Below are 27,387 nucleotides of genomic sequence, written 5' to 3'. Positions count from 1 at the left end.
TGCCACTTCATTCTGTCTTGTGGGTCTCTTTCAGCAGAGGTTGCTCCAGTGAATCCTGGTTTTAGGCATCATGCTTACCCTTGTCCTTGTCCTCAGATGTAGGCATGAGGACGTGCCTATAAATGCGTGGAAGACTAGTGCTGTTTGGATTCACATCATGCATTCAGTGCTCTTAACTGCATTGAAGTCCTTTTCTGAGCTCTATCCTTCTCTTCTTTAGTACATGAATTAATAGGCCATAGGAAAATAATAGCTACTTCTAGAAAGTGTAAAAAAAACCTACTTTCATTTCAAACTTTTTAAAAGCAAAATTTCTGTATAGAAGTGTTATATTTCCTGTACCTCATGAAAAGCAGAAACAGCTTATGGACATTTTCCAGTCTGTATTTAGTGGAAGCAAGTGTCATAATTTGCATTTTGTGTCATATCTTTAGTGAAGTAGTCAAAGAAAATGGACTTAGCAAAAGTTATTGCTAGAACTTGCTTCTTCATTTCACGTTTATTTGTACTTTATTGTGTACCTCTGGGATATGGGGGACTTACCAAAGAAAATGATTAATCGTTTTCTTTTGCAAGAAAAGAAGACTTGTAAAAGAATCTGAGATAGGACCTTATTGCAAACATGTGTGCCCCTGGTTTCAGAACATTTTGGAGGCTCACCAGGTGGGGGTTTTTGTTTCCATTTTTTTTTCATTTCAGTGTAAGTGTGGGCACACTTACTAGCAGAGCTGGCAAAGGGGAAGTAAGTGGGTGTTTTACAGTCATTCTGAAACCAACAGGTGGCACAGCTTATCTTGTATCAAATTATTTAGCCTCAGATGAAATGTAACATACAGATGGGCTATCAAAGCAGTAGAAAGATGCTTGTGTGACATGAACTTGACAGGTGAGGCGTTGCCTTTTTCACCTTAGTCTATAATGGACAGTGTTGAAATGCAATAGGAAAAAGGTAGTTTACAGAACATAGCTCTCAATGACAAGGTTTCAGAAAATAATCGCAGTGTTAAGTTTTATCTTCCTTTGCAGAGCTAGCAGTCATTTTAAAAATCACTGAAGAGAAATCCTGATGTCTGATAAAGGCAATGTCAAGGAGAGAGAAGCCCTCCCTCCATGCTGCAATGTATTCTCCTCTCTAAAAGGGATCCACTGGAAGCTGTGTTGGATATTGCACCCTGGTTTCACCCTAGGAGCACAGCTGTGAGCTGTGCTATGGAAAAATGAGTGCCAAACAGATAGGGCAGCTCAGCCTGCTGCAGGAGTACTGCTGAATGCTGGTGCTGGAAACAAAATGTAAGCTTGACCCCGGATCACCAGTGGCAATTGGGATTTCTGCTGCCTGCAAGGGATTTGTTGAGGGTTTCCAAAGAGGAGTTGAGTTGTAGTTTGTGTGTTTCCCTCAGGGATCTTTTACAGTGGGAGCAGATCCAGAGGGGTGATGCTTGCTGGCTCTGTAGTCTTTTAGAAAATGAACTGGATGAATTCAGGAGAGAGAGAACAGGTTTGAGAGGATATGGGTAGAAAATTATTTAATTTATTCATTTGTTTATGTCAACTCTGTAATGTTGTTAACATTAAGAAGAAACATCTTTTCCAAATGAATCTGTTAAAAGAGCAGGAGGCTTCTCACCAGCAAGGATAATACATGAAAACTGGTGAAGAGCACAAAATTATGCCTCTTGTCTCCTTGTGTTAACTCATGAGATTACTAAGCTATTCATTGCTGTTTTTGGTATAATGATCATTCTCTGAAGCAGAGGTGAAAGACACGAGAAAATCTGTCTTTCTGGTTTTATTATCAAATTCTATAAACTTGTTCATAACTTGCAAAGCAAGTTCTGGGTACAGGGTATCTGGGAAATGTGCCAGTGTGTAAACATTTCTGTAGCATTGATGACTTGAAGTTAAGTAGCTTGAATTCAGTCTGAAGATTGCACTTCAAATGACTGTTAGTTACATGTTTGATGGTAACTTAGTAAAGCTATTGATAATATATGAACATAGCATTGTAAGTAGCAGTAAGACAGCTCAGATTTTGTTTAAAGGCTTTAATCCATAAAGTGAGAATTATTTCCTTTTAAAATAATTTTAATTGTATTTACACAAATTTTTTTCCTTTTTTAAAATTTTACTTTGTTTTAATCTTTCAGTGTATTGAAGTAGGTATATGATTTGGTTCAGGTTTCCTTTTTTTCTTTATTTGATATATAGCAATGAATAATAAAGTGAAAAATAGTAGATAGCTACCTACTGTATGCCTTTATTGATGCAGTGCAGATTTAAAGTGCATGAAACCTACATAAAGAAGAATAAAGCAAGTTGTACAATGGAGAGGATATTTTTTTAATACTAGCCTGTAATGGCAAAGTCTTTTGTCATTTTCTCTATGCTCCTCTCATATATAGTCAAAAGAGAAGATGATGCAGAAAGCTGTCACATTGGAAAGCAAACTAATCAAAGAAAATATTTGTGGAGTAAAAAAGATCCACTAATGTTCTTACTTGAAAGTGATAGAAATTTCTTTTGGGAAGTTATTGCTTGTAAAATCAGTAGTGGGATCTGCAGCCTTACAAATAAGTGTCATGTATTTGTTTCTACTGGATTGTAGAAGTGACTCAAAACAGTTTTGTCCTTGGTGTATTGCATGTCCTTGTGAAACCAGTTGATGGATTTGGCAGAACTCCACTCATATCTCATTGCTCTTTAATGGGCATTTTGGTTGGCATTGTTTGCAATGAACTAGAATTTAACAGGATGTGAACAGTGAGCATTCATTCTTTAAAAAAACTGGTCCTTTGGTGTGTGGACTCCTCTGCATTGTTTAAGTTTGCTTTCCATATTTAATGGATTTTGTAAGGCAGTCTGCCACTATGAGTTAGTTCCACACTAAGTTGTGATACAGGAAATTGTTTCTGTTCAAACACATTCTTGAACACATGCTTGCACGTGTTTAGCAAATGCTTTTGACTGGTCAAAGGTTTTGTTTAATCTTGATCTCAAGGAGTAACTTCTGCCTCCTTCATTTACTGAGGTAGTATACTTTTATTTCTATGAAGCCTGTCTCTATTGGTTGGTTAATGAGAACCATGAGATATATGATGATGTCTCACTTTTGAGACAAATTTAAGAGTGGTCACACTGTAATGGGTAGTCTCTTCTAAAGAGTTTCAACAACCTCAACTAGTAGAAAATGAATACTAATAGGGGAAAGTGAAAAAAAACCCCAACAATTTACTAACAACAAAATGCCTGCAAGGCATGGAAGAAAAATGCCAAACTGTCAGAACTCATGTTCCACCTTTCACTCATAGAGGAATGAAAACCCAAAAATGTGTGAAAAATTGGGGAAATGTTGTAGAAACACCCCTTCCCAACACATAGTTCAAGATAGCACCAGCTTTCTCTCTAAGGGAAGTGGAGCTTCCATGGAGGAATTCCAGCAGGAAGCAAGAATCTGGTGGCTCTCTGGTGTCAACTTCCTCTCCACAGCAGTTATGGCAGGCAGAAAGCCTGCTCTGGAACCTGTTGGTGTGCTTTCTCTCCCTTGTCTCCCTGAGGATTGCTGCTGGAACAGGGCAGCCCTGCTCCCACCAGTCCCACTCTGTTCTCAGACCTGAAGCTGTTGAGTTCGTCTCAAGGCAGGTGAAAGATTTCTACTACAGCTTCTCCAAGCCAGGGGAGGGAAAAGCTTTTAGCCTCAGCCAACAAAACCAAGCTAGCCAAGAAGAACCTCATGTCACAGAGCTGTAGAGTACCTGGGCAAGGAGTCTTTGAAAATGTCCACCAAAAACCTCAAAACAACCCCCCTGCCCAGCCCTGCACATACCCAGTTCTCAGGCCTTAAAGATACAACAACCATTTTTGGGCATAAAGCAGAAGATCATGGAATAAACTGTCATCATAAATCACTCCAAGACAGATAGTAAAATCAATAGCTTTCATATCTGATTAATCTGCTCTTGTTTGTTGCACTGATCAAATTTAAGGTCCTGTAATGCTTATTTTTTGTAAAAATCTCTAAATAGGAAACCTCAATTTGTTTTGATTAAATCAAAACAGACCAGATTTTCTTCTGTGTAATTATAGTTATATTAAACTCCAATATGCTTCACACACACAAACACACACACACACACACACATATATATATATATATATATATATTTATATTTATATTTATATTTATAAATCTTCAAAAACTTCAAAATGTCTAACAAGTAGCATAGGACTGAACATGTTGTTTCACTGTATCCAGACCTGATGTTAGGCATTACTGGCTTCGGCTATAAAGGGCAGCTGGGGGCAAGTTAAAAGAAATTTAAAGCTGTTTATAGTCCAGTGAGCAAAGAACATCCTGAACATATTCTCAAATTTGCAGACAATACTTTTCAACATTAGGTTCAGTATCAGTGCCATTAATGAAATCCTTTCAAAATCATCCTGGGATCGCCCTGTTTCGGGGACACGTAATATAATATTCCATAGCAGGGACCAAGAAAACCCAAGTTGACTCCTTCTACAAGCAATTGACTCTAAAGCATACTTGCATTTGTAGCCCTACTTACAATAGAGTTGTTTCCTTTTGCCTAAATTTTTAACTGTTTTTTAGGATTGGACCCAGAATGGAAATTCAGTGCAATTCTTCCTACCAAGCTTTTTCTTTTTTATGGTAGATTTAATAGGTGAAGTAAGTTTTAGGAAATGTCTTTCAAGAACACAGTTCTATGGAATGGATATTCTAGGCAACAGATAAATTATTCCAAAGTAACAAAGGCTGAATTTAGCAATTTGAATGGGCTCTTCCATTATTTTCTTTCTAACTCCCTACTATGCATAGTGGACACTGATTTTATTCTTCATTTATTAGATTTTTCTTCCAAACTTGGCTGTATTTACATTGTTTTGAAAAGAGAGAAAATTAGGTAGATAGGATTTTTTTCTGCTATAGAAATATATTCATTGGCCATTAGCATAAGAGGAGATATTCACTCAGTAGGAAAGACTAGACCTAATGGTGAAAGCTAGAATTGGGGCAAGTTATTAATTTTAATTACATCTCTCTAGTAATATTCTGTTCAAATTATTAGCTGTTGTAATGTTGCTGTTAGGATGTGCTGGAGCTTTTCTCTGCACTAAATATTTGGGGATTTTTTTACCTGACACTTTCTCATACTTCCAAGCTTTACATAAGTTTCTGTGCATGGAATAGTAGTAGGTAATCTTATTTTACTGAATAGAGAATTTAGTTTTTAAAACCAATAAAGTACTGTTGTACCATCTTCAGTCTGACTATGAATCATCCCTCTGCTCCATTGCTCTGTTTAATCCAATCTAATACCTTTCTTTCTAGAGAAGAAAATAAGTAATATTCACAACCTATATGAGAGGGAAAAAAAAGCCATTGACTCCCTCTGAAACCATTTGCAGCCCTATTTATTTAAAATGTAATTGAATTCTTTCATTCTTTTAACCTACTTCTATCAGCGTTTTCTTAGAATCGGGCTTTCCAGAATGGAAACCCACACAACTTTTCTGACCAAGTTTATTTCTTTTGTAGCTGCACTTTATAGTTATATAGTTATAGTTATAGATATGGGTAAACAGTTTATCTTTGGAAGTTTCATACAGAAAGAATGAAACAGGGGAGAAAGGAGGGCTATAAAATTATGGCAAATAGTTGCTCAGATTCAATATTCAACTTGGTGATTCTGTTTCTTCCTAATTTATCAGATATTTTCTCTTCTGTGTTTTGCTTGCTACTGTATGTTGCTACATTGTATTTCATTTAGATTGGACTGTTTATGTACCTTTTAAAAACATCTCTTATCTGACATTTCAAATGCTCATGAAGTCATATGCATGCTTCTTGGTCATCATTTTTACATCTACCAGTCACACTGTTCAAATGTTCTCCAACATTTTTAAGGTTTTATCTTAGTCCTTAATATCTACATATTTTTAAATGATTCCATGAAACAAGATAAAAATATAAAAAATAATAAATAGTCATCTTAGTTGTTGGGATTGTAAAGGAAATAAATAGCACAGAAATGCTAGCAGTACAACAAAAAAAATGTTGATGCAGGTTCAGTCTGTATTAATCAAAACCAGATTGATTTGAAATTATGTACTGGCATATTGAGTTTTATTTTATAATTGTGAAGGTGGTTCATTAATTTATAATGTCTGTGTGGGGAGTAAAAGAAAAATTGTTGCAATCTTGTTGTTTATCACTGGTCGATTCTGGTTTATGGCTACAAATTGATTTTAAAAAATCTTAGAAAATGCTTTTTGAGCTAGTAGTGTTTCTTGACCTGAAAGAAACATTAACATGTGTTCATATGTATATGAACTGGAATTATATGCTCACAGCCCAGAAAGCCAGTTGTATCCTGCATCTCAAGGAGCATGGCCAGGAATTTGAGGGAGTTCATTCTGCCCAGTTTTACTCTGCTGAGACCCCACCTGGAGTCCTGCATCTGTCTCTGGAATCTTCAGTAGAAAGAAGACAGCAGCTACAAAGGAGGGACACAGAAATGATCAGAGGGCTGGAGCATCTCCTCTGAAGAAGGGCAGAGAGAACTAGGCTTGCTAAACCTGGAGAAGAGAATGCTCCAGGGAGACCTTGTTGTGGTCCTCTAGTACCTAAAGGGAGCCTACAAGAAAGCTGGAGAGGGAGAGACTTTTTACCTATCTCTCCAAGACAGGACAAAGAACAGTGGTTTTGAGCTTGAAGAAGATAGGTTTGGGTTAGACAGAAAGCAGAAATGTTTTATTATGAGAGTGTTGAGACACTGGAACAAGTTTTTCAGGGAGGTTGCAGATGTTCCATCCCTGGCTGAAGGCCAGGTTGGATGGAGCTTTGAACAGTCTTGTCTTGTGTAATATGTCCATGCTCAGAACAGAGGGGAAGGACTGACTGATCTTTAACTGATCTTTAAAGGTTGCTCCCACCTGAATCAATTGTGTGATTCTTTATTTTACAGAATTCTGTATTTTTTCCATTATCTGTACAGTAGGCATGTTATTGTCCAGATATGTCACAGAAATAAGACAGGTATGGAACACCTCACTGGAAGATCTATCTTTTCCATCATATTTCAGTAAGGACCTGATATGTCAGAAAGGAAAAACTTACTCCAGAAGTTTATCTCCTGACATTCTAAGCCTGTAAGATGTACTCTAGGTCTGTTTCACTGCACCTATGCTATGTGTGCACATCTAGTGCAGCTGTTACCTCAGATTTTTTTAGATGACTTACTCTAAAAATAAGTTATGTTTTACTCTTGAAAATGGTTTCCTGCATGAGTTGAGCGAGCAACGCTTTTTAGCAGAGGCTTGTTCTGTGCTAGTCTCAGTTGATGACTTTCATGACTCCGGAAGGAAGGGTAGATGTTTCAGTCTCTATGCAGTAGAAGACTAACAATATTTACTGGCAAAGATTCAGGTCTCTTTTTCATGTAAATGGATTCCTGAGGACCTAAATAATTTTTTAAATATATTGATGAATATTCTTTGCCAGTTTCACTAGAAGCATAAGTAAGTAGCTTTCCCTTTCTCTTGTTGTCTTGTAGGGTGATATATCACAAAGCACATTTCTAACTACTAAAAAGAGGCAGATCAGATCAGGACAGAATCCTGATGGGGTTTCAGCATTTCCTAAAGTGCTGTATGAAGTATTTTTATGAAGTTTTTCAATGAAAGGGGGTTTATGTGTATGCTCTTTGAAAATACTGTACACTGTAACCTTTCATGTAGACATTGTGCAAACACTCAGCAGTGCATTTGTGCTGGCCGTCACATTTTCTGTGTTGTAATTCACACTTTAATTCTTTCACACTTTAGACTGCTTGTGCAGCATTTTGCACAAAACACATCTCAATAAGAAAAAGACAAATAGTGCATTTTTAGTTAAAACATCCATATAAATTGAGAGGGTAAATTGAAGGGTTGTTCATATCATCCTATCATTGGTGTGATTAATCCCACTGAAGACAAGAGGGCACAAGAAACTGATTTGTTCTATGAATTTGAGGAAGATATTTGCCTTAACACTTTCTTTAGAAAACAGATGTTGGGTCCAAGAACATAGAAGTGGCTATTTAAGAGATCCCTTTCTAGCCTGCAGTCTTACCAGTACCAGGTGTCAACACAGAAACATAGAAGAAAAGTTAGGAAAAAAAAAGAAGTTAAAGGAAAGACTACCCTGTGATATATGCTCCCATTGCCAGCAGCTTAAGCAAACCTTTCAGAAGGAGCTTCATAAGCACCACTTGGTTTGTGAACATTGACAAGTTGTGGGTGCTTTATACAGTTGGCCAATGGCATCCAAAACATCCTATTGCCAAGAATTCCCCATTCAGTGTTGTATTGTGTAAAAAGTACTTCCATCTGTTTATTTACTGAGTCCATAGCTTTTAACATTGCAGTGTGCTTATGTTAAAGTAGAAATCAAATTCCTATTTGCTGCCTTAACCACTTCATCATTTTGGAGTGTTTTGCCATCTCTGCACCTAGTTGTATCTTTCTCAAGCTACTCTATTTATTCGCTCCTCATACAGAAGTTACTTTATTCTACTAATAGCATATGTTGCTTTACTCTGTGTCTTTTCCTGTTCTGAAGTATTTTTTGAGGAAGTGGAATCAAGACAATATACATCCTCTAGCTTCTCACACAGACACTCTTGAGTAACACTGAGAGTTCTGTCATCTTTCAAAATTTTTTTCCCCTACCTTCCTATTAATGTTAATATTTTAACTTCTGAAATACCATACGTGATTTCTCAATAAACTCTTTTTAAAAATATTCTGTTGGTAAAAGGAACAGATTTTTAGTGACAGCCAGGTGTGTTGAATAGGTTTGCTTGGCGATCAGCTTGGACATCTCAAGCAAAAGAGCTTGATACATCATCTTTTGAGCTATTCAGAGCTTAAAACATACATGTTCCTTCAGATTCAGCCTATCCAGAGCAAGGAATTCAAAATCTGTTGAAATATATATTCAGATTCTGGATCTTTTTATGCTATAAGATCTTGTGGAATTTGTAGATAAGACAAATAAAGATGATAAGTACAATAAATTATCTAGTATTTTAATGTAACCCATCATATCCGATTTTCTTTGTCTGAGACAACACTTCACTCTGAGTACAGCTATGGGAAAGCACATCTTGTATTTTAATTTAGTCAGAAGTCATCTATTCCACAGTAGCAGGATAAATTGTCATTTGAATTTCCCAGTATTCGTATAATGTAATGATGATTGGCATCAATTGTTGTATATATTAGTCGTTGTAATAGAGTCTTCTCAGCTCATTTTACTGTTAACTATTTTTAAGACAGATGTCTGTGGTTTTATGTGATAATTTTAATTTAATTTTTGTCAATTGCTGCAAGAAGTCATTATCAGGTAGCAATGTACTATTCAATTGACATTCCTCTGGCAGTCATGCTGATAGTAGAACATTTCATTTTCATAAATATGAGGATATCTTGCTAGATATAGGTGAATAGGTAGATTTGACTGTATATTTAACTATAGATGATATTTTGATCTGGTAGAAACAGGTCCAGTATTTTTAAAGGCCAAAGTATTGAGGATCCAAATTCAAAGACAAATGTAAGTGTCAAAGGAAACTTTTAACGGTGCTTATGGTAGTAAATAATTTATTTATCTCATATTCACCAGGGCAGACTTCCACTTGTTTCAGTGCTTTTTTAAAATGTGGACAGAGTTTCCCACTCAAGCACCTTTGGGTTCCTAAAGCAGAAAAGATAATTGCCAACTGAAGAAAGCTAAACAGTGAGCTACAAATGTGGTTGGGCACAGGCAAGCCAGCAATGGCTGAGGAACCCTGATTAGAGATGGAGACTGGACTGAGATCTCTCAGAGGCTGGACAGAGGTCTGCTGACATTCCTTCCAATAGGAATAATCTCATGATTCTTGTATTAGTCATTATTACTGAGATGTTTAGGTTTTGTACCAATGCCTCAATTAAAAATCAGTTCTTACATATTTTTTATAGTTTTTTTGCATTATTTTAGTAGAGACAAAGAAGGATCTTTGACAAAATATACACTTTTGCATACAGAATTTTAAAATGTATTTTATTTATGGTGTGGAACTGCATATTAGAACTAGGTTTCATTATGGTATTAACAATAAAAAGGAAGGAAAAAGCATATATGTTTAAAGCATCAGAAAATAATGCTGGTACAAACCCATTATTGACAATATTTCATTCCTGTACTGACAGAATTATCAAAAATTTCTTTGTTTTCATTTTTTAATGTAAAATGCAGTGGAACATGCAAGATCATTGTTCAGATTTTAAAATCATGTGAAATCTCTTTGAAACACGTATGCTCTGTAAAAAGAAAGTATTATAGAAGAGAGATCTGTATTGGACTGTGTGAAAAAGGTCTCAGATGTGAGGCCATGGATCACTTCCTAATATGTCTGAAGTGCAGAAGAAGTTTTGAAGGCAAAGATGCTTGGAATTGGGATGAGGAGCTGAGGTAAAAATAGACAGAATTATAGTAGGATCAAGGATATTGTTGCAGGAACCAGTACCTGCTCAAATACCCCTTCTTTTCATGGAAGAGGCATTTTTAGCAATCCCCTGCTGTCAGCAGGGTGACCCTTACTCTTAGAGTGTATTGTGGGGTGTTTCAGTTACCTGTTGCAAACATTATATTTATTAATGACAATTTTATAAAAAGCAGTGCATAGACCTAAGTACTGACCTGACCTTCCATTCATTGCAGACTGTCCAACATACTCTTTATTTGTGTTGGTTTTCCACTTACCGCTAGAAATTACTTTAAACTTTTGAGCATAATTTGAAATTCATTGTATCTTGCTAGTGTCTTCACTATGTTACCATCAGCCATATATTTTAAAGTAATTTAAAGTGAGATCTCTTTGAATTCAATCTACTCAACTTCAAGGCAAGAAATTATAGAATTAAAGATTGCTTATGCATTGGTGCATTCACAAATCTTCAATAAATTTGGCCTTCAGGGCTCACAGAGGAGTTGTTTTAGCATGCGGCATCAAGAAAATGAATGCTTGTAGTGGTGCACTCATGGCCAGTTACAGACTTCATAGTGATGACTATTTTCTAACATGGTGAGATGCATTCAGTCCTGTCAGTTAAGCTGATTCCTTATCCAGCGTGAAAATCAGAAATTGGTCATAGGTGAAGATGTAGAAATTAGTTATGAGAAGCAAGAAAGATTCTCATTCGGTTCTATAGTAAGTAACGTATATTGCTTCCTTCATGATATAAACTTAGTTTAGCAGAAAATTAGTGCATCCCAGTAAAGCAGATCAGGAGATTATTTTATGCTTTAAACTAAAGTTATAATAAAACTCCAGAAACTAAAATCTGGTACAAGGATCTTATTGATTAAAGCATCTACAACATCAGTTGGCCTAATCAGCCTTAACTCAGCTTGAGATTAGAACAGCTACCTGAGTGACTGAAAAGTTGACACGTATCTTTCAGAACAGAAATCACAACGATCGCTTGAGATTTGTGTCACCACTTGACAATTCTATTCATTCAAGCAGAACTTGGGAGCCAGGAATGTGCAGAGATAAATGATCTTTAGGAAGTATCAGCCTAGAGCACTGAGTGCCTCCAACTGTTTCATATGTTGAATGCTTTTTTTTTTAAAATTTAATTGAAGTATAATTGATCCCAAGTTATAAAATTTTTATGGTAATTACATCAAGTACTATATTTTCAATATACATAGAGAGAGTTTGGATATTTTTCAATTTTAAGAAATACCAAATAGTTAAACTTCTGTTTTGTATAACACCTGAATATAACAGGAGATTATATGCTTTTATACTCTTAAATTGTAAGAGTCTTCATTACATTTTATTCCTTCATTACTTACTTATTTCTGGATGGAAATGCTTAAGTAAGATGTAAGATCTTTTTCAAGTATTTATCTGTTTAGTAGTCTAATTTTCTGCCATAAGCATTCTATTCCTGGAAGGGTGAAATTCAGCTGGAATGATAGCAGTGGTACTCTGTAGTACCAGATGCATCTATTTTGACTATTTGGCTAGAAATGTTCATGTTGATGGATGACTGCATGAGATTAAAGTATCAAATTCTCAAGAGACAGCTACTAGTTTTTACAAAAATTAAGTAATTGGCTTTTAATCTGTTCTGCTGTATCTGTGATATGGAGTGCTAAAAGTGGATACCACAACAGGTCAGATTTTACAGCAAGAGACTCTTCCCTGATCTGGCTGAGGAGGTTAACTACCGTCTTCTAGCTTCTGCAGACATGATGTTGTGTCAGGATTAAAGCCTGAACCAAGTCCCTTAGCTGGCCCAGGTTTTTCCAGCCCTGTGCTAAATAACATCTCCCTTAACCTCTTATAGGAGGAGTAAAGGTGCACCAGAACTGTATCATTATAATCTCAGTTTAGACACAAGGAGACTTTGACGTTTTCATAGTATAAAATAAATGCATAGTAGATGAAATTAATTCACGGGATTTATTCACATATAAGTTACATGAATTTCTTAATGCACTTTTTCTTTCTTTGCAGCTATTGGCTGACAAACAAGGTCCACATTAAACGACCCAGCACTGGTCTCCTCATGTATACACTTGCTACCAGATTTTGTGATGAAATTCACCTGTACGGATTTTGGCCATTCCCAAAGGATTTACATGGAAAACCAGTCAAGTATCACTATTATGATGATCTGAAGTATCGGTACTTTTCTAATGCCAGTCCTCATAGGATGCCATTAGAGTTTAAAACATTGTATGTGTTACATCATCGAGGAGCACTTAAATTAACAACAGGGAAATGCATACAGCAATAAAGCACATGTATAGGTACAATAAATACAGAATACACACCTCATCATAAAGATGTTGTGGAGTGGCAATGGGACCACCATGGGGATTTGTTTCAATACCCATTAAGTCATTGGAAAAAGATACTATGTCAGAAGTACATAACCAGCTATTATACCTGTAAAGTGCTATATAATTAAGCTATCTTGACTGCAAAGATTTGAGTAAGTGCCACTTTCACTAAGAACAAAGCTTGAATGTATACTCAGTAGTGTTTACAGAATGCAGTGACACATTCATCATGAATTAAAGAAGAAAAAGAGCCTGCCAGTTTGCAACTGTGATCAGACAGCCCACAAAGGAATACCCAGTGGATGGAATATTTACTTGAGTAAATAGATTAGGCTTTGGCGGAAAATATCATGATGGATTTGAGTAGAGAAAGTGAAGTCTGTAAGGTCAAACAAATCAGTAAATGCCTTCAGTCAGAGAACTGTTTCTGATATTGTATAATAACCTCAGCTTTGGTTGCTGTGTTTCATAATGATATTGGTTGCATTTTGTTGCTTTTAAGTTTTTGGAGCCTTACAAGATTTCAAGGATGTTATGAGTAATTAAATTTTTTATCTTATGGGATTGTCTTCAGGAAAAAAGATTTGTAAATGTGGGAGGGAGGAGGGAAACATCAAATATTTTATCAAATGTTACTGTCTTGTATCCTGCTGTCACACAATCCTTAACATCCCAATTATTTTTCAACTGCTGTTGTCAGTACTCATTACATGAAACCATGCAGATATAATTTTGATCTGACTTAAAGAGAAGTTTTTCTCTCCTGTACAGATTTGAATACATACAATAGGGTGCCCTTGTTTTTGGTGCCAAAGATTACTTTAATACATATATTTTCCTTATCTTGGAGAAACTTGGTGTGGATTTATGTCTCTTTGCTGCTTAAGGGAACATATTCTTTGTTATTAATATTTTTTAAACATCTCAGATCAAAGCCTCTTTACAGACTTCGCATATAGAATTCTTCAGAGAAATCTGCAGGAATAAAAAAACTACTTCATGCATTCAAATATATATATATATATATATACACACACAGTTGTATTCTTGGTAGAAAGGAGAAGTCTAAAGAAATTCAGGTGACAGTGGAACTAAGGGAAAAAAAAAAAGACCTAGCCAATTAATAGAAAAAAAATGCAGATCATACAGTTTTGGTAAATGATCTCTTTATTTAATATACCTCTTTTGTATCATCTAGGTGTTCTGATGTGTAACAGACTAAAATAATGCAGCACTGCATAGTTGTTTTTTTTTTTTTATCATCAGTCTTGTTTATCAAAAAAACCAAGAGTTCTTTCACTTCTTTCTTTCCAAAAAAAGAGAACAAGAGATTACAGGAGCATAGGAGAGGGTGGAGTGTCAGTACAGCATACATTAAAAACAAAACTTTATATCCTGTGATATATTTTTGTGCTAAAGGGGCACATAAATGGGTTACATCATGGTTTCATATCTTTCCTGCTATACTCAGCTAAGGAGTATGCATGCAAGTATGATGTATGGGTATTTTCTTGTTATGTTTTCAGAGCTACATTCAGTTCTGGTCTCCAAATATTATATTCAGTTTATCTACTAAATATGAATTAATTTGAGCAATTTCATATGTAGCATCATTCTCACAAACATTTACTAGCTCTTTATTACCCATTTTCTCCTCTTAAGTTCCTGTATTTCATCATACATGATTTGAGATCTGTGATTATGCAGATTTGCTAGCTACATCACTGCCTTGCAGCCAAATATTACAGAAAGTGGAAAGTCAGTTCTGTTACATGTAAGACATAGTAACATCTTTCCTTATTCACCAGACTCTCCTTCCTAGGACAGTTTACTTTGGCCACATGCTAATGGGCAATAAGCAATCCAAAGATGAATGTCAGTGAAATCAAGGCATCATGAGGAACTAAACAACCATGCAGACTGAATGTGTTTAATTTGTTTGTTGATAAACCAGAGGGTGCTATTTGTTCACTATGTATGCCTTCATTTTTATGTAAGGTTATTTCTTCAATGAAGGATGAGCATCTGTTCTTGCTGTTAGGGTTTTGCTACTTTTTTAGTTTGATCTTTTAAAGCATATTTCATACACATTGACAAAACTGCTGTTGAAATAAGTAATTCACAGACTGCCAGTCTCTCAGAAGCTCAGAGTAACATCTGCCTAACTCTGTCTTCTGGGAACGTCTTTTCTTCTCTCTAGTGTCAGGCCATTAACAAACAGCATGCTCAAGTAATCTAAAATGCTACCTGACATGTGATTTTGTTCACCTGTGGAAGGTTTGAATATGCCTATTGATTATGTTTCTTACAGCAAAGTCAATGGGGATTCTCTTATTCCTCTTATTCCTTATTGTGCAAATGAATAAATGAAAATAATATCATGTAAATAGAAAGATAGGTGAGAGAATTTGCCTTTAAAAGTCAAAAGACAAATTAAACTTTGGCCAAGGCCTTGGTTTTGCATGCTTCAAAACCAAGCATGCATTTGATTTTCTTCATGTTAGGTTAACTTCAGTACATAAGCCATGGAGTCTAGATTTTTTTATCTTATCACTAAACTTCTCTTGGCTTGGTTTGGCACAAGACATTGACAGTAGCACTTGCTTCAAAGACAAGAGAGTTTTCCCATACCTCCTCAAAACTGGGCCTTAACCTCATCTTCTGCAGGCTTTCTACCTTCAGTGGTGCATCCTTGGACACCATGAGCCATAGGCTCAGGGGACTCTGCTGTCGTCCACACTCATCCTTCTCACAGCATTCTCCCCTCACACCAGCACCTAGGTGTGCCTCCCTACCAAAACCAAGGGACTTCACACCTCTTCTCTCACCTGCCTCACTTTATCCTGAGCTGAGATGTGATGTAGTGAGAGGTGGGTCTCAAACTATTCTCCTGGGCAAGTGGCAGTTGTAGTCTTTGACTGTGTGGGTTTTCACAAGCACTAGTAGTGAAAAAAAAAGACCTGTGTCCATGTGGAGCCCAAAAATTCTGGGAGGCTCCCAGGTGTCTGGTTTGTTTTGCTGCAAATTGTTTTGACATGGTTTGTGGCCACCAGTTACTGTTTGGTCTAAGGTGACCTGAGGTGAGACATGTCCGGGACTGTCCCTGTTTGCACTGTACAGCTGGGAAGCAGTAGCAGTGGACTCATTGCAGACACCCTTCTTACATTTCCCTTCTACCTCCTGGGGCTCTTGGAGCATTTCTGTTAAGGCACTCCAGGACCTTAATGAAAAAACAGATTATTTCCACTGTGTGACTTTTTCCCTAATGGTGACCCAGGGCACTGCAGTATAATCTTACATTTTAAGTGCTGTATAACGACTTTGAGGTAGAACAGATTTCACTTTGTAATCCTTCCCTGGTTAGCAGTCAACAGTTTAAGCCTATGTATCTGCCTTGGGTGATTTCTGTTGTTTATGTACACTCACAGCTCTGCTGCCCACAACACAGAGCAGATAATCGATTTAGAATTGCCACTTTTATAATCCAATACTATCAACAACTAGTAGAAAGTAATAGGATAAAAAGAAAGATCCTGAATGTTGTAATGTTATCCACCCTGGTGAAGAACAACTGAAATGCCAGTCAGTGTTCAGGGTGCTCCTCACCAGCTATATCAATTGCCTGCTATAGTTCCTAAATGTACATTAAAAATAAGAATTGGAAACTAAATCAAGACAGAAGAACATGTATATTTTTCCAAAGCTTATGGCAGCTTTGCATTAAGCAACTTGATTTCATTCAGATAAATTGATTGTAAATTTCTTATTAAGACACATGTTAATGTTTCTGTGACAGTCTTTCATATAAATAATAGATAAATGTTTGATTGTTAACTTTTCAGCTTGGAGACAGTTCTCTTCCACAGCTCTGAGCCACTCTCTACTGAACCTTTCAAATCTGAGTCTGACATGTAATAGCAACTGTATCATTCTTATGTCAAACAATACGAGCAACATGTGCTTGAGGTCAGTACTTTTTCTGTAATTGACTGCAGTTTGAAGAAAAACAGGTGCCAATTCAGTAACTGTTTTTAGTGGTTGATCTAGCAAAGTTCTAAGCACTCTTTGCGCTGACTTTCCTGGGAGAGACATATCCAGGATTTAGATGGGGATCTAGATTAGCATATTTCAGGATGGAAGTCTGAAATTGCACATTATTTATTTTTAAGAGCACTGTTACTTTGTGTAGGGAAAGCACAATTGTTATAAATGTAGATAAAGGAGAGTACTATTGCTACTGAGTGTATGTCATACAATTTCTGTGGTTTAAAGGATTGATATATATTCTCTCAGAATTGACATGTTTGACACTGTTAGTATGATTTCAAGTAAGCTATGGGGATTGTTTTTTATTTGTAAAACTGAAAAATAAAGATTTCCTTTCACGTTTTCTGATATATTCTGTTTCATAGTCCTTTGTAACAAAGTTACAGTAATTTTATCAATCTTGTGATAATTGTAAGAATCTGTGGAAGAGGCGTGTCTGCTCCTTTAAGGTGTCTGTGTTCTTAACACAAAAGGGGAAGTTAAGAAAAGGAGGAAGCAAAAAAAAGGAACAGAAAGACACAAACTTGTCTGACCGTAACAAGGGAGGCATAGATGAGAACCAAAATTGATGAGTCACACAAAATGGTAGAGTGTAGGATTTTTTATTCCAGTATGATTTTCTTATCAAGTCAAATGGAATACTAAGGAAAGGGGGGGAAGCAAAGCAGATGCCCCTGGCCTATGGTGTTAGCTGCTGGAGCAAGTGGTGAGGGTCTCAGTCACTCTCTACAACTACTGAAATAACGGGCTTTATGCCAGGAGGGGGTTGCAATGAGGATTAGGGGAAATGTCTTCACTGAAAAGGTAGTTAAGCATTCAAACAGCCTGCCTAGGGAAGTGGGGGAGTTGGACCTGAGGGACTTGGTGTATGGATTTGGCAGTGCTGAGTTGACTGTTGTACTCAATGGTTTTAGAGATCTTTTCCAGCCTTAATAATTCTGTGATTCAGTGTCAGCACTGTAGCAAGTAGTGTTCCCTAACCTCCTGTGGGGGGGAAGGGAATGCTCTGTGTTCCCAAAACCAGGCTCTGCATGCGTGAGGCAAGTGAGAGCATCAGCACTGGTTGCTGCAGTAGAACCACAGTCTACTGTGTTCACAGGTTACAGTCTAGTTGTCTAGTGCCAACTGCTGGGACAAAGTGTCTCTTCTCCCCAAATCTGGTGTAGATGGGGTGCACATGGCCATCATCAGCAAACTTCCATCTGGACCAGCCAGCAAGTTGAGGACACATGAGACTGACAAGGGGGTCCAGAGTCAGGGCAGGCACACCAGACAGGCAAAGGGGGCTCCATGACCATGCTCATGAACCTGGAGAATGCTCCCAGAATATTGCACCAGGGACCTTGTGTCTGCCAACCCAGGCGGAAGAGCAGGGAGCCCTGGGACACTGTGCAGTGCCAGTGTGAGTGACCAACCATGTTGGTGTCCTCTGTGTGTCACAAGGATGTGTGCTTGGCTTCACTTCTGTGTGAAGTGAAATATGAAAATTTTTAAAAATGAAAACACACTGCCCTCAATCTGGACAGAGACCCTGGGCCCCTAGGCACTGGAAAGGTCCTGGCCCAAACTGCTCATTAATAGAATCCGTTATAAAATGTTTGAAGCAATTCACTGGAGAGCAAAACTGACTCAGTGAGATCTAGATTTAAACTCTGTATGTACTTTTGATTTTTAAATAAAATGGAAACAATTGTGCTCAGTGATTGTATAAAGGAATGTAGAAATCATAGATCATACTGCAAGTACCATACAGGACATTTAAAGTCTATTAAATCCATCACTATCAATAATAGATTCAAACAATAATAGATTTCTAAACCTTTACAGACATGTTGCAAAAGGAAATACTCACCTCTTTTCTGGGTATAGATACCAGGAAATGTCCCCAACTTTTTCTGAGTTGGGTACTTTTATGCTTTAATTGTAGTTTCAGTCTTCACACATTGTTGGAGCTTACGCATCTTTAAAAATTCTATGACTGTGTTCTTTTTCATTACACAGACATAAAAGAGGCCAAATTTTGCTGAGTTCTGCTTATGGCTGTGGAATATTAATAGATTATTTTAAATTGCTATACATATTTATTGAAAAGTGCTGTCTTTTGATTGCTTACTACAGCAAAAATATAAGCATATAATTGGTAACAAGTAATCGTGTTCATGAAAAATCACTGCACTGTAATAAAGATTGGCAGTGTTCAGCCATACTTTCTCCCACCACTTTTGAAAGTGGCCTCATGAGCCTCTCCTTTCTGTATTCAGTTTATGCCTTATTTGCTGCTTCTTCTTTATATCCCCAAATAAATGCAAAAATCAGTGGGATGTTTTCACCCTTTACTTGCTGCAAAACTTTAAAGATTTTTATGAGATTCAAGTGCTGACTTAAGAAACTTGGCTGACAAGATGAAAGACTGCTTTTCAAAGGAGTACTTGCAAATGGAGTACTGCCAAAAGCAGGTAGTTTCCTCTTCTGGTTTAGTTGTCCTCTTATGGCACTCAGGTGGTCACAGAGCTAGCCAACTGCACATGTAGCTAGTTAGCAGAGTAGCACTAAACAGCTGGTTAGAAGACATCTCTGGAGATCCTTTAGTCCAACCCCATTGCCAGGATAGGTTTGCTTAGTGACCAGGTCCCTTTGGAATATCTCCAGAGATGGATCCTCTCCGTGCAGCCCATTCCAATGCTCTGTCAACCTCGAAGTTAAAACTTTTCCTCATACTGAGATAGAACCTCTGTGTTTCAGTTTGTTCTGCTGCCCCTTTGAGGGGCTGTGGTCCCAAAGAAAAAGAAAAAGTTTCCTGAAAACTAAAATGTGTTCCAAGGGGAGTGCAATGAGAAACATAAAATGACAAAAAGGAACAAGAAGGATCCACTCTACTAAGGAGACATTGCTTGAGTCTCAGTGCTCTTTGACATTTTTAGAGCAAACAGCTGCTAGATCAGAAGCCAACACAGATATCTCAGGCAGTGGTTCTTCTTTCAGTACTTCTGACTTGATTTTCCTCTGTATGTTTCATCCATGTTGTAAGCAAAAAAGTAAGCCTTGCCATCCAGCTCTGTTGTTTTCTGCCTATTTATATCAAATCTGTAAATTAAATCTCTTTTGCTAATACGTTTGGTGGTGATTCTTTAAACAACCTCAGCCACTCATTGACAACATACTGTGACAATTATGTTAATGTGTGAGTGACGTACAGTGAGCAATTCTGACTATACTTGAGTAAAAGTTCAGCTCCTGCTTTTAAGCACAGTCTCCATCTAAGGGACAATGAAAGGCATTGGAATGCCCCTGCTAGAAAAACCCCTGTTAGCTCACAACGATGCTATCATGTAATTAAGACTCAGACCTATGTAAAGCTGGAAGAGTTGTTAGTCCTAGTGTCAGAATGGGCATGGACAGTCAGCCAAGGCTGCCTGAGAATATGTTCTGTGCACTAAATAAACCCTTCCAACTAATCACAATTTTTATGTGATGTGTATCTCCAAAAATATTTCAAAGAGATGTAGGATTTTTGTAGTAGGTCTTCTTGCCTCAAATTAGTAAGCAATCAGTCAGTTTCTGAAATCCTAATAAAGTGGATTCATGGTCACAGTGTTTTGCTAATACAGAAGTGATGAAATGAGCAACTTCCCTCGATGAAAGCAGATAGTCAAGTGCAAGCATCTTTTCTCAAAAAATGCCTTCTCAAAAAACCTTTTTGATTAATTATCTGTGCTGTTCAGATAGTGTTCCTAGGACTTTTGCCTCCTTATTACCTCATGAATATTATTCTCAGTAGGTTCTTTTTCTTTCAAAAATTGTCTTGAGATAATTTAACTTCTGCTGAGGAATTCTAGTGAAAAATGTGATCCAAGAAACAAGGTGAAGTGTGATCAAAGGGAACAAGCTATTTGGGAAGAAAAGAGATCCTACATCTCACTGCTAGGCAATTCAAAGGAAAAGTGGCTATTTGGCATCAGTAACAAATGTGTGCTGCTGTCTAAGACTGAACATGTTTGATTATAATGTCAGAAGAAATTGAGTTTCTAAGAGGGCAAGGATGGTAGAAAACACAGCAAGGGTCATGTCAACACAACAACAGAATGAAACTTTTCCCTTCAGATTTAGTGCGGATTTTGTGTGTGCACAAGCCAAAACAGATGGAAGGGGAAAGGATTTTTCTTCAGATGAATAACAGCGTTGTGTATGTGAGAAAGGAAATGCATTCACTCTCAGAGGGCTTTCTAAATACTATGTCTGAAGTCTCCAAAGCCTCTTAACACGTCTGCAATAAAACAGAAAGAGATCATTATGACCTTGGCATCACCTTGTGTCAAAAGAAAAATGAAAAAATTTTGCATAAAATTTTACCAAAATATATATAACCCTTACTTTTTCACAAACTCTTGCATTTTATTCACACATGGATAGGCAGCAAATATATTCAAAAAACAGGCAGTACAAATGAAAACTTAAACCCAGTAGCATTTACTTTTCACTCCAAAAATCCTTTTGTTTCCAGTGGCCAGATATTATAGTCATACTTTGTCAGCTTAGCTTTTGGCTGTACATACCTGAATTTAGGACTGTAACAAATACTTTGTATAGGGTCCTGAAACCAAAGATGTTAACTTTTAAAATAAGACTGTTCCATTTCTCCAAATTTAAAGGCCCTTAAAACCTAGAAATAAAGCAATTTAAAAGATGGAATGTTACAAGGACAAATGGCTTTCTAGACTGGAATGATGATCTACAATCCCCTGGCATGGTTGACTCAGAGGTTAGCTTTGGTTGTGGATGGAATGGATAGCTTCCAAAAGAGTTAAGTTGGACTAGGATAAAATCTAACTTAACAGGTCTCTGGAGCATTGATATGCCAAGGAAAAAGGTGAAGTTCTGAAGAACTGTAAGGTGGCCTGAACTTGTAATTGCAGAACTTTTATTTCTCTATGGTTGCAATGGCAAATGATGGGACTAAGTGGGGTCTGTGTGCTTTTATGGCCTACTGTTTCTTTATTTGTTTTATCTGTGACTCTTGACTAAGTTTCTGAGGTCTGCTTTTTCTCCTGCCCATCTACAAGGGATTCACAGGATTCCCTGGCAGCATAAACAGGACACCAAAGAAGATATTTAATGTTCTTTAACCTCAAGAAGATGACATACTAGAAAACTTTTGATTTCCTGCTGATGCTAGTCTGTTTCAGATCAAGTTTTCTACAACACAGAAATTTTTTCACTATTTTTCTACTTTTACCCCAGAGGTTCTGCATTCTGCTAATTTCCAACTGACATGGAAATAGTTTTCTGCTTTACAGGGTGTGAATGTGCACTTGCACATACTGTCTGTCGTAGGTTTAAAACATACCCAGTTAAATATCACATTAATCTTTTAAAGATAAATGTGTATATATTAAATATATACACATAAAACCTAGTGAAATGCATGTATGTTCCTCACAGGATTTTTTCATTACTTATATATTTTGTCTTATATATTTACATGTTCTCAGATAATGAAACAACATTATTTTTTCCTTTTAAGCTTTATCTTGCTTTTATCATCAAGGGTGTAGAATCCCCTTATGTGTCGACTGAGATGAGAAAGGAAATCTTTTATGATCTTGTCTATTAGTAGACACTTCATTAGGGGTGTATTGTATACAGCACTGTTAATTATTACCAAGGCTGTTATTTTAACTTTAGCAGGTGTGCCCCTTGTTTGCTATGTGCCTAATTCTCTCTACATTTTTATTCAAAACAGAGCAGTCCTTCAGCCTGGGTATATTCCCAGAGCTCTATGAGATTTGCTGGAAAAAGTGCTGATCTTCCCCAGCTGAGTTAAAATCTCTATGTGTACTTTCCCACAAACAGACCTCAATTCATTTTGCTTCTATGCTGTTTGATTCTCCTCCAAGAGAAGAAAAGAAAATTAAAGGGAGAAGTCAACAGTTTCAGATCAGACTGCAAAAGAATTTCCACATGATCTATTGGAGAAATGAAAGTCTTGCTCCTTCTTTCACTTCCTGCACCAGTGCTTATCTGAATGATGTGGAAACACCAGTGTGAGGGAAGAGAGGTTTCATATGATGCAAGAGTTGGCATTTGGAAATTCCGTCTGATGTTGAAAGCATATCTTATCTGAGAGTGAGATTATTTATTTTTGGCTTGAGTTTATGGAAGTTGTTCCTATTTAACTTGAGAAAACTTTCAAAATGTGTTTAGCTGTAGCAGCAGAAGCATAATTTCTGTAGGGTTCATATCAGCACTTGCAAAGATGCCTGAAAATTTGGCTGCTCCATAGGATTTATCTTTAAATCTAAATTTAAAACTGATTTAATGGGCTAAATGAGAATTCTTCAGCATATTTGAAAATAAATAATTGCATAGTATTTTATGTTGCTTGATTTTACTTGTTAAATATAGAAGGGAAAAATGAAACATGGGTGGCCTTACTTTGTAAAGAAGGTAAAATGTTCATCAGATCAATAATGGAAGGTTCAGCACAGAAACTCTGTCTTTCTTCATAAAGAAAAATATCTATTTTATGCTGGCTACTGAATGAAGTTTATGCTCTAGTCTTGAATTCTTGGCAGATGTAGAATGCAAGCTTTACACTCAGAAACATTGTTTGAAACTATGAAACTGTTATTTGTACAAAAAAAATGTGTAGAAGAACTATAGCAACTACTTAAATAAAAATCTTTTTAAATATTCCCTGTTTTTATTTTCACATACCCAGTTTTGCAAAATAAATCATAACTATTCTAAATAAATGGATATTTGAATATTACTTTTCAAGTTGTGTTACAGTAACAATGCTGACAAATAGGAGAAGGGTTTTCTCTGGGTAAAATTAAATCAGAAAACTGTTTCATAATTCATTACTTAACTGATACATAAGAGTATAAATTCACAAATGAGAGATATATTGCCAAGAGTTAGTTTTATTTGGTGAAATAGAGAAAATTACTTCTGCCTCTTCAAAATAAACAAGACAGGTTATGATTACTTCTAAATTTGTGTGGATGATGGAAAATGTAAAAAAACTGTGAAGAAAGCTAATTTTGTGTGTGTGGAGAAAATATTAGTTGTTTCGTCACTGAAAAATAAAAATAAAGAGACAAAATTAGGCAGGTTCAGCATCACAAAGAGGAATGGGATAATGAGTTTAATGCTGTGCTTGTGATGACATCTCCTTTCTAGATGTTGCTCATAGTAATATTGAAATATTTTTTACTGATAGAAACAAGAGATAATCAGAATAAACAGTATAAATAAGTGATCATTGGGCTATGCATATATGATTTAAGATCCAGAACAAACAACTGAACCTATATTTTGTTATGAAGAATTCTCTGGAAGTATCCAAGGAGAAAATGGCAACTTGTTAAATTAGGTATTCATAAATACCAAACATACATGTCTTCCTTCAGCATCAACGTCATAATGGAAGCCTGTATTGTCCTGACAGCCTAAAAAGGAGAAAAAGGTGAGAAATTCTCATTGTACCAACCCCAAAGCCAAAGGAAAACCACAGCTGAAGATTCTAAATAAAAATGATGCTATGTGGTGTGCAAAAGAACAGCTTGTGGGCCCTCTTAATTGCAAGGCAGGGAGTTATTGATCCCTTCTTGTTGCTTTGGAGTAGAGTATTTCAGAACCATAGTATGTTTTTTCTTCTGCTTTGAATGTCATACTAGCGCTGACAAAGAATAATGCAGCCATAATTTGTGCTTTCTCAGAGTAAAATTAGTTTACTACATCAAGTTACAGTGATTGCAAGACATTCCATGTCAAAAAGGAATATTTAGGCAGGATAAGAGATAGTTGTACATGTTGCTTGGAAAACAACATGTAAAAATTATGGATTTGCAGCCCCATGTTGATGTCAAGCTCTGTCCTTCTGTTTCAGAGGGGTCATATTAACTCAGATAACATCATAACCTGTAACTTCCCAGGATTTGAATGAGTTGACTCATTCCGATTTGTTATTCATATAATGATATATTGATTTGATTTCAAGATTGAAATACAGCATTTTTTTCATTTTAGTTATATTGGCTAATTCACTGGAATTTCAAGCTCTATGCACAGAAATATATACTCAATTTTCAGTAGAAAACAAAAACACATATCTATCTTTATTACTATATCTAACAAAGGCTATAACAAAGATTTATTACTATTAGGTGGTTTGGTAATTTCTAAGACCTGGGTTCCAGGTGTACATTGTTGTCATTTTCAATTTCCTGCAATACTCCAATATTATAACTCCCTTTGTCTTTTTAATTTGCACCTTGATTATACCAGTTACTTTAAAAGTGTGTTTTGCATTTTCATATATTTTAAATAGGTTGCAATTGTGTTTGTCTGCTAAAAGCTCATGAAAAGTTAAAAGCTTGAAAATTATCTATCCTGTTCTGTATGTCCTCTTGGCAGTTCAGATAACAGTGGAATCAGTCTTTAGTTCTGAAACTAAACTTTTCTGTTTGTATCTTAAACATACTCATTCATAGCCAGTTAAGACACTGAAATTTATTGTCTAAAAAGCATAAAGTGAATCTTCTGAGAAAAACTTGAATTTCCAGTAAATGTGGGTTTAGTGTACACTGTTGTCAATAAACAAGTTTAAGATCCAGGATGATAAATTTAGATAAATAAAAAAAGTGTTGCTTACTTTTAATGTCTTCATTATCTAAATGAAGGTTTCTGAGTTGAAACTTGAAGGATGTCAGGGCTTAAGTCTGTGTTTTAAAAGTTATATGTAACTTAAATTTTTTCTGAATCCCTCAGTATAGTGTTATATATTTTGCAGTCTGGCTCCTTCAAAGGACTTTCTACCAATTTGAAATTCTTTAACTAGAGAATATACATCATCTACAACTAGACCAGTCTTGTCATGACTGCAAGAAATGACAGAAGGACAGTTGTATGTGGAAAGTGATTAGCTGTTAGTATTACTGATATTTGTGGTACTCTCTAAATCAGTGTGATTTAATGAGTGCATATACTTGGAAGTTTACCAGATGTGTGCTTGGAAGTGCAACAGTAATGTCTTTGTGGCATCATATTGAGGTCAATATAGTAGGAATAATGAGGGAAGAAGCACCTGATGTAGAAAATCCCCAAGAATATAACATTTAGGTAGAATTTATAATACCACAGAATACAGTCTTTAAATGTCTTTTTTGGGGGGTTGAGGGGGCGGGGTGGCCTACAGAGCTTGTAAAATCCACAATAAATATTCCTAATATGAATAGCTTTATCCTATCTAAAATTAAATAGCAGTAACGTGTAATAATGAAGGCTTTGAGCATTTTGTTCTTGCTTTTGTATGAGTTTAATAATTAACAAAATGAGCAAAATGACAAAAACTCTTGAAATATACTTCAGAGCTTCGTCTGCAATCCATGGAGAGACAGTAAGACATTTTTCTTCATGGAAAAGGAGTAGCACCTTAAAATTAAAAAAAATATCAGTCTTTCTTATGCCTAAAAACTGTGCCAAATCTCGCAAGGTCAGTCTCTTTTAAGTATTAGAACAAAGTTCAACAAAGCCAAGCTATGGATTATGAGAAATGCCATCCGTCCTTACTTTCTTTTCTATTTTAAATTTGCATACCTCAATTTGACTGAGGGCATTTAGTGAGTTTTATTTCTGCTGCCTATGTATTACATCAGGGCTAAAATTACACTACATGGATTAAACCAATAACACCTTTTAGAAAATAGCAATTTGTTAGATGAGCTCAAATATGCTTAGTCTTTAGGATATATGTCCTTGCTATGCTTAGTCTTTAGGATATATTTCTTGCTTTCTTATGCCCTTCTGATCTCTTGCATGAAGGCTGCACAGGACTTCTGCCTGTTTTGGAAACACAGAGGGAATTTAGTGAAGGCACTAGAAATTGTTGGTTTTGCAATATCCTTGCTAAATATGGAGTTTAATCCATAAAATGGTGTTTATCAAAAGGTAAGTGGCAGAGAGGGACAACCAGTTAACCATCTTAATTAACAAGTTGGTGAATGGAAGATGTGGATTACAGAAACAGCATTTGCTGTCTAAAACATACAGTAACTCACAATACAGTCCTCTCTCCCCCATTCTAGAGGAAAATGTACACTTAGTTTATCCTTCACAATTTATTATACTTGTCATATGTTTTACATTCTTTTGTTTTGAAACTCTTTTTGAACTTTGACTTAACAGCATGTAAATGTTTGTGATACAATAGGTTTCCTAGTCCACTTTTCCCAGCAAAGTGTTTACATTTAACTGACCGTTTTCCATAAACTTACTCTTCTATTTTCCCACTCTTGCTTCTCCTAAGTCATTAAAATCCATCCCCTTTCCATTCCTGTGGGTCATGCATTATATATCACACAGGTAGACTTCCCCCAAAATGCTGTTCTGCATGCTCTAGGATGTCCAGTTTCCCTTTGGCAGTGACCATGCAG

The 27,387-nt window shown here is 36.3% G+C and overlaps 2 protein-coding genes across 2 annotated transcripts in view; one reads left to right on the top strand and one right to left on the bottom strand.

Annotated features, from left to right (window-relative positions):
- The window catches only part of ST8SIA4 (ST8 alpha-N-acetyl-neuraminide alpha-2,8-sialyltransferase 4), a 41,449-nt gene extending 27,392 nt beyond the window's left edge, over window positions 1-14,057 (top strand). The window contains exon 5 of the mRNA XM_079331220.1: window positions 12,576-14,057. Within this exon, the coding sequence (XP_079187346.1) occupies window positions 12,576-12,858 (283 nt within the window). The 3' untranslated portion in view covers window positions 12,859-14,057. The remainder of the gene's footprint in view (window positions 1-12,575) is intronic.
- FAM174A (family with sequence similarity 174 member A) overlaps window positions 1-27,387 on the bottom strand; it is a 156,966-nt gene that overhangs the window by 65,313 nt on the left and 64,266 nt on the right. The window lies entirely within an intron of this gene.

The sequence above is a fragment of the Erithacus rubecula genome (assembly GCF_903797595.1).
Source record: "Erithacus rubecula genome assembly, contig: SUPER_Z_unloc_2, whole genome shotgun sequence".
NCBI lineage: Eukaryota > Metazoa > Chordata > Aves > Passeriformes > Muscicapidae > Erithacus > Erithacus rubecula.
The sequence above is the reverse complement of the archived record's forward strand: the minus strand, read 5'-3'. Positions and strand labels throughout refer to the sequence as shown.